This window comes from Crinia signifera, chromosome 5, assembly GCF_055691185.1.
Source record: "Crinia signifera chromosome 5, ASM5569118v1, whole genome shotgun sequence".
NCBI classification, from domain to species: Eukaryota; Metazoa; Chordata; class Amphibia; order Anura; family Myobatrachidae; genus Crinia; species Crinia signifera.
The window spans coordinates 58,929,643-58,938,348 of record NC_139221.1 but is presented as its reverse complement, the minus strand read 5'-3'; the positions used below and the strand labels follow the sequence as shown (position 1 = coordinate 58,938,348).

The window sequence follows — 8,706 nt, the reverse complement described above, 5'->3', positions numbered from 1 at the left end:
TTTGGTGGGTAGAGGGGCGCAAAGACCTGATTGGAGCTTCTGCGGCTCTGGCAGATGATGTCATCAGCTGGAGACCCGCACAGGGCGCATGTAGCAGCGCAGCAGCAGCGTTAACGCGCTACCACGCTACAAGCACACTCCAGTCTCATCTGCTGCAGCACACACTGCCTGTGCAGTGTTAACCACTTTGGCTGACCCCAAGCCTGATCTGACACACTGCCTGTGCAGTGTTTTCCACTTTGGCTGACCCCAAGCCTGATCTGAGCCATCATGTCCAATACATCCAACTGGTCTGACAAGGAGGTACGTGAGCTCCTGCAAATCAGGGCAGATGAGGAGATTCGCCGCCAAATGACCGGCACCGTTCGGGATGCAGTGGTGTATCGCAATATTGCAGAATTGCTGGCATCCAGAGGTATTCATCGCTCCCAACAGCAGCTTGTAAATAAATTAAAATCTCTGCGGAAGCAGTTCTGCAAAGTGAATGACCAGAAGCGCAAGAAAAGTGGTGCAGCTAGGCCCGATTGGGTGCACTATGACCTGTGCTACAGTGCTTTTGGAAACACGGCACTCTGCAACCCTGTAGCCCTGTCCTCCTCCATAGCACCCCATTGCAGCCAGACGGACAACAGCCAGGACAGCCATGATGTACCGACTACCCAGGCTTCCCAGCTGTCCCCGCCAGTCTCAACGCCTTCTGAAGCCACGCAGATGTCAGCACACATGAGTCCGGCTTCACCGCTGCTGTTTGGTGATGATGGTGCAGCAGAGAATATAATGGATGCTTCCATGCAGTCTGACAGCGCCCAAGCAGCCACAGATGATGTTGTGGAAGAAAACAGTCAGACGACGCTCCCCAATCGAAGCACTCCATTACGTTCTAATTGTAAGTAGACATTCTATATATTTACACCCATTTCACATAGTAAAAACAACCAACGTGGGGTGAGGCCCAGTATCTGTTGCAGTATGTTGCTAGCATGCAGGTGGAAGAAGGCCACTAGCACATTTTGGCAAACAATACTGCTGTTTATTATATAACACTTAACATGGAAGTATAATGTTAATTTTTTTTTTAAATTACAGTGTACAGCGTTCCTGCCAAAAAGAAAAAGCTTAATCGGTCTGAAGTAGCGGCTAAAGCGATGACATCGGTGATAGTGGACCATCTACGCCAATTGGATACTGATGTCCAAGCAAAGGAGGATGCTCGCATGGACAAATATTTGGAAGCTGAGAGACAGAACCAGCAGGCATTTATGTCTCAATTGCTGGCAATGCAAGATAGGCAAATGTCCTTTTTAGAACGTACATTTGGCGGTTTTTTCACACAACCTGCACCACATCCCCACCACCCACCTAAGTACCCACCCATCCCATATGATCATTACAATAGAGGTGTCAGTTTCAATCCTGCCACATCTACTAACACCCAACCAAACCAGCTGACACCAGAATACAGAGGCCCCAATTATAACTTTGGCAATAGTGCTGCTAGTAGTGACCCGTCAATCCTAGAGTCCCCAGAGTTTTCCGTGTACCGGAATTTGAGCTAAGTTTTCAACTTTTACTCTTAAAATATTGTTCCAAAATGTTGCACTTTACTTATTTTTCAAATCTTTCAAAAGGTTGCACTGATGTTTTTATAGTCTTTAGAAAGGTTGCACTTTATTTCTTAATATTTGTGTGATTCTCTATATAGGAGCAGTCACCATACAGTTCTATTTTATAATGTGTCCTATGACGTTAAACTGTATGGGCACAAAGTTTTACAATTGATCTCTATTCCCAGTTGGACTCTCATATCTTGGTCTTTCATTATGAATAACATCTATAAACAAGATGTGAAATGTATGTACAGTTTGATGCATATTTTCATTATAAAGCAAACAACTGGAAGATTTGTGTCTGATTTTTATTTTAAATCATTGAGGGAAGGTTTGCTGCAATGGTGGCCCTGATTCTTTCTGCACTGCCAACATGCTCCCCCTCATAATGTGCTACAGCACAAGTACAGCACAAACTGCAACACAGCTACTCCGTCTGCCATCTTTGCTGCAATGCTGGGAGCAGAACCCACCCCCTCCCTTTTCCCTTTCTTGTGACCTCATCTCAAACAGCCCAAAGGTCCATTTTTAATGACACCAGCAAGGAAAGACAGGGCTGATCCGTTTTCAGTGTGAAAGGGCCTTATCCGGGAATAACCCGGATTGAAGTGCAGTGTAAATGGGGTCTAAGGCAGGGCATGCCCTGGCAATATCCCGTGTTCGATTTCCCGGGTCCGATCCGGTATTCTGGTGTAAAAGTGGTATAAGAAGCCAGGTTGCACCTTTACTGCACGTGTGATCTCGCAAGCCTGCACAATCTTACTCTTATGTATGCGTGATGTAATGCACAGATGTGCAGCATATCTTCCTTCATGGAGTACTACAGATATCACCTCTACCGCTGTCTCTAGGGAAACAAACACTCTGTATTAGGGATGCCAATCCCGGGGCATTTTTTCAATTCCGGAATTCGGGATTGAAAAATGCCCAATCCCGGGATCGGCATCCCTAATACAAAAACCCGCCCTGGCCACTCTGCATATTTACTTACATTGCAGTGCGGTGCGGCCGGGTCGGAGGGCGATGGAGCCGGGTGGCAAATGGAGCCAACGGGGTGATTGGTAGAATCATGTAGCCAGGGCGGGAGGGCAGTGTGCCTAGGATGAGGCGGCTGTGTGGCTTGCACAGCATGACCTCTGAGCACCCACTCAGTCGCAGCCTGGCATTAGACTGCGCATGTGCAGTCTAATCCCGAAATCTCAGGATTGGAAACTCCAATCCCGGCTTTTAGGGGCCAATTCCCAGGATCCTGCCATTCCCAAACCCAGGATTGGCCACCCTACTCCTTATTACTTTTGTTAGTGCTGTTACCACAGGTAACCACTTTAATACTGAAAAAACTTATATTGCTTATATAAATGTGTGACATTATGTTAGGGGTTTCCAAACTGGTCTTTGAGAGCTACCAACTGCTCATGTTTTTCAGGCCACCTGCGGATCTGATGAATGCAGAGGCGTAACTCTGGGAGGCAATGGAGTCATCTGTTGCTGGGCTCCTGCTCCCAAGGGAGTTAATTGAAAGCCTTCTATAGAGCTTCTATGGCTGACTCCCTTCCATGGCTGACTACCCTATTTGCAGGATCTTAGAAGTCACACTCTCATAGTCATCTTTATACTGAATATCATTTCTACAAGTTTCACAACCTGTATTAAAACCCATCTTTTCGCATATATACATATTCATGGTGATGGCAGGTAAGCTACTGCCCCATTAAAAGTATTGGTTGAACTATACAAAGGTTCTTTTGTATTTGAATCTTATTTAGGCTTTGTACAAATTTGGCTGATGGTGCCACCAACTGATGGAACCATCAACCAAGCAACCAATTTTGTCAAGCATGCACACCTGTACCTCTTTCACACTGCCAGTAATAACCCAGGATATTGTGCAGTGTGAAAACAGCCAGTTGAAATAACCCGGGCACAGCGGTCTGGCATTTCAACCTGGTTAATGAGCAGGGTTAAACACCGATTCAACGCGGCTCGCAGTGCAGTGTGAATGGGTAAGCATAGTCAGTACGACCAGGGACCTATTGAAAAGCCGGCGTTTAGAGATCTCATCTTCTAGTGCTGGCTCGGCATGTGAACAGCCAGTTGGCGTCATCAACCCGGCAATAGGCCAGATCGGGCCTCCATTCTGAAAAAGGCCTCAGCCGGGTCGCACCTAGGTTGGACCCATATACAAAATCCCAGGTGCGACCTGGCTTTGGGGTGTGAATATGGTATCACCAATCAACCGTATATTATGGCCAGGCATCACAACTAAGCAGGCACTTAAATTTGCTTGGCTAGTTGTGATGTCATTGTCAGCAGTTCCTGCGGAGATCATAACCTGCGGTCCTGCAGCATTTCTTCCATGCCGCAGGACCAACATGATACTGTATAGGCCCATGCACATGGGGAAATATTTAGCACTTTTCCAAGCTGTCTAGATTGCTTAGAAATTAAGCACACATCGCCCTGTGTGTATGCCCCATAGCGATGGCGGTGCACAGTCCCGCGCATCGACAACTCCCTCTGAGATCAAGATAGATCTTCTGCATTGATTTGCAGAATTTTTAGGGGGGGGATTCCAAATATAATCCAAAATCTCCCACTCTGCATTGGAGTAAGTACAGAAGTCTGGGGGAGCGGTAAAAGCCCAGAAAATGTTACACACTGTATACAGTATGGAATACAGTATAAACATTTAATAGTATATATGGTCTATAGTATAGGCTGTTTTAAACAGTTAAATAAGATAGGGAAAGGATAATCATATAATAAATACATACACAAACATAATAGAACCAGTACTGCACTTTGTAAGTTTACAATCTCCCACTTCATTATAAGGCTCCTGTCTCTTCCTCCTGGCAGCTACTCTCTGGTCCAGTGCGATGTTTGAGGGCTCAGATTCACACACACAGTACAAATAGTGTAGAGAAGCTGGAACACTAGGCATGCGCAGCAGCTGTTCTCTGTCCCCTACACTGCATGATGTGGTGGCAGCTATATTGATCATATTATATACCAGGGCTATTGCCATAATTTAAGGCACTTGCCAAGAGGAGGGGGGTTTCCAGGCAACCAGAACCCCCCCCCCCCCCTGCATTTGCCTATGTCATCCCATGTGTATGGTGCTTATGTCTGTGAATGAGGCCATTCACAGATAGATCAGCTGAACTCACAAACAGAAGTATTTGATTGTATATTGTTTGTTGGCTGTACAAATGATATATCGCATAGTGCAGTGGTTCACGAACTATGTGTTGGCACTTGCAGCGGTGCCACGTATTGGTGGTACAGGACCAAATCAAATTACTTTTTGGTCAGTGTGGAAAGCAAAACCAGTGCTGGTGACTACCAATCATAAATACATGTTCAAACAGCAGCACAAACCTGTACTGCAACACATAACTGACCCTAAAGGGGTGTACAGACAGTAAGATTTTGGCAGGAGATTTTGACTAGAAGGTTAGCCAAAATCTCCCAGTTCTTCTCCACTTATGCCACCCATACACGATTACTACAACTACATTGCATCGTATCTAATTCAAAACACATACTAAGCACCATGGGTTTTGAACTAGTTCAAAAAGTACGTAAAGCACATCATTTTTGTACTGTTCGATGTGATGTGCGTGGCAGCACGCATCTCACCCGTTAATGGGTACCTATAGATACCAATGCTAAAGGGGTGTACACACAGTGAGATTTTGGCAGGCAACTTTTGCCTGGGTCATAGACTATGATTAGTTAGACAAAATCACTTAGTCAAAATCTCCAGTGCATTTAGTCAAAGGAGGTCATTCTGGTTGACTCTCAAAGCTGCAACTTTTTTTGCAAGCCATCTAAACGCCGCCCACCGCCTGCACGAACATCCGCCCCTCCCTCACACGCCGAATATCCCTGCGTGCATGCCAATGGATGTTTTTCATAAACAGCCATTCACAGCCTTGCATGCGGGGCAGAAGTGGTCGCCGACTATCAAATGATTTCTAAAGCATTCGCAAATCTAAGTCACTCTGTGGAGACTCAGATTTGCGGTGCCCTGGTACGTGAACAGGGCGGGCAGCTGACATCCGGTTCACAATAACAAACTTTTTGCCTATTGGTACCGTAAATATATACTAACATTTTAGGGTTCAGCAATTCAAGAAAGTTTGGGAACCATTGGCATAGTGCGTACCCAGCATAAATTACACCCCACAATCCTTTGATATGTTCTAGATTAGACTAATGTTTTGTATTAATGCCGCTATCTGCATTAGTGATAGGTAGTATAACAAATACCAATGAATAGACCAGTGTTGAAGCATGAATTCTGATTTCAGATTGTTTTCGTTAAACATGTTTTGCTGTCGAGGGCAGACCAACAACTTGATTTTGTTTACAGTGAAAACCTTTTTATAGCAGGTTCCTTAATTGTTTGCAGGAATGATTACATCTGCCTTACCTTAGTTAACATAAACATCCAGAAATGTGAATGTGATTGTGCTCTTTGTTTTTATTTTATTTTTTCTTGCATAGACATTTTATGAAAGAAATGGTCAATGTCATTCAGGAGAAATTTCCATCATGTTCTGAAATACAGTAAACGCCATCCAATGCTTACTTACTAAAAGCTTTCTTACGGCCCATACACACGGGGCGATTTCAGCCATAATTGCCGGGGATATGGGCGCTGAGCGACCATATCCCCGTGTGTACGGGGTTGACTGTCGCTGGGAGCGTGCTCCCGTCAATAGCCCTAAGGTGGTTGCTGGAGCATGCTCCAGCGACCAGCGGTTTCCGCTGGTAGGGTGTCTCATTTTTATCAGCGACCATCTCTGGTCGCTGATGAAAACGGGACACTGAGATATATATTGCTCAGCGATCACATTGCTTTGTGTGTACGGAGCATTGATTAGACACAAAAGTATTCACTTGACTCCTGCTATTAAAAATGGCATTGCTTCAGAAAACCATAAAATTAAGGTAATGCTATATATCTGGCTGTATACAAGCTATTAATAATGCAGCAGTTCTGGATGCATAATTAGTCAGAGGTACACACTGTATAAGGAGCAGTATGCAGTGTCTCAGTTATGGCCTATTCTAAATCAGGAGAACGGGAACTGTTCTGCTTTCTATGTGCTCCCAGAAATGTGCTCCCCTGCCAAAATGCAATGAGGGTCCAAATTAGCGGAGTTATATACCAAATTTGTGAAAGAGATAAAGTACTAACTAGTCATCTTCAGCTTTACATTTTGCAGGCTGTTTGAAAAAAATGAAAGGAGCTGATTGGTTGGTAGTTTATCTTGCTCTACTTTATCCAAGGCTTATGGGACAATTTCAGGGCATTTTCTAAGCAACCTCACTAGACCACTTAGAAAATTCACTATATCGCTCCGTGTATGGGCCTGCGCATTACTTTTCGCCCGGCGATTAATATCCAGCATGCTGGATAAATCTACTTAATCGCCAGGCAGGACCAGTGTTCTTACCTGAGAACAATAGTCCTGACAGATCGTTCAGCACAGAGCTCTGATACATCGCTGTGTGCTGAGCGATCTTGCTGAGTGTTCTGAGCGATCTAGCATCACTCAGAACACTCAGCAAATCTTTTACATTAAATACTGGTTCCTCTTTCAGTAAATTGTGTGTTGTGCTGTCCATAGGCTTCACATTCCAGAGCTTTTTACATTTGTGGACATAAAATGGGTGATTGCAGCAGATATTTCCTTATCTGATACAGTCCTCATACAGATGTAACCTGCTACAACTTTGTTGTGTATAGCAGCGTACAGTAGCGGTACATGCCATTTCCACTATGCCGCGTGCAGTCGCCAACTCCCCTAGTGGAAACATTCATATGCATTGCCGCAACATCGTAGCAGGAAACATTTGTACATTCAACGAGGGGGAATTTTTTGAAGGGGACCTCCAGAAATGTGTTTTTTGGGGGAAATTCTGCACAAATGACTTGATAAATAGGCCCCAGTGCAGAATTCGGCATCTCCGCAAATGTTGCTTGCTCGGCAAACCCATGTGACATAATTCTGGGTACATGATTCAGACACAGCTGGTTTTGCACGTAGTTCGCCATATTTTACCTTTTACAAATTTTTTTTGCCTGAATGAAAATGAATCAAAAATTTCACACATATTCTTTAACACTTTATACTCCTACCTGATTGTAGGAGGGGAGTTGCCGCTGGGCACGATGCCATACCCACACCCCCTCAGCTCTCTCAGACCATGCAGCGGTCTTGGAGCCTGTGTAATGCAGATCAGATCACAGGCACCGGTACCAGTGTTCCCTCTAAGCTGAGCATGCCCACAGACATTACAACAGAGCGCACAAAGTAGCAGTGGTCCCTTTTTGCAGTTGTGGACTCAATTAATGTGTGTTTCACCCATTAACTACATTGTGTGCTGTGTTTTTAATGTTTAAATGTTTAATATAATTTTGAAGTAAAGTTAACACAAATGCTGAATGTCATTATCCAGTTATATATAAGTGACGCACAAAAGTTAAAATTTCCTTCCAAAGTTGCACAGCCAAAATCTTTTGCCGCACACAGCCTTCGTAAAATTAGAGGGAACATTGACCGGGACCGGTGCATGCTCAGTATCAGCCTCGTTAGAATGCGCATAACTCCAGTTTATATGGGCTGCTTCGGCTGCAGCACATAGAAGCCAAGTCCCAGTCCCAGCGCCTGCACAATGCAGATGACAGGCACCGGGACCGGCACATTCACCGTATCGGCCTAGGTACTGCCCATGCGCATACCCCAGGTTCTATGGACTGTCCGAGCAACCACAGGGACGAGGATCCATAAGTCTCTGATATCTGCTCAGTGTGGTGCTGAGGCTTCTGTGCATGCCCATTTTTTCAGCCAAAAAATTACCCATTATTATGTGATAACACATTGGATCCGGCAGAAACTCCCGATCCCATATGTTATCATGGTTCCGAGGGTTGGATTTTCGTGGATAATGCTTCAGGTGCTCAATTTGTGCCAGTCTTTGGATAGGCCCCAGTGAACCTATTAACAGTGGTAAATGAATGCTGCTAATAGGATACTAGCCTTAGGGGTTGATGTATCAAGCAGCGAAAACAGTGACGTCGCCC

The 8,706-nt window shown here is 44.9% G+C and overlaps 1 protein-coding gene across 1 annotated transcript; it reads left to right on the top strand.

The window, feature by feature from the left end:
* Positions 1-270: 270 nt before the first annotated feature.
* LOC146005695 (uncharacterized) lies at positions 271-1,691 on the top strand. The gene is made up of 2 exons (XM_083145123.1): positions 271-886; positions 1,087-1,691. The coding sequence occupies exons 1-2, from the start codon at positions 271-273 to the stop codon at positions 1,554-1,556; spliced, it is 1,086 nt and encodes a 361-aa protein (XP_083001249.1). The 3' UTR covers positions 1,557-1,691.
* The last annotated feature ends 7,015 nt before the right edge of the window (positions 1,692-8,706 follow it).

Coding starts and splice junctions, on each gene's coding strand:
- LOC146005695 (XM_083145123.1), top strand. CDS start 271: ATGTCCAATACATCCAACTGGTCTGACAAGGAGGTACGTGAGCTCCTG. Junction 887..1,086: donor CACTCCATTACGTTCTAATT/GTAAGTAGACAT, acceptor TTTAAATTACAG/TGTACAGCGTTCCTGCCAAA.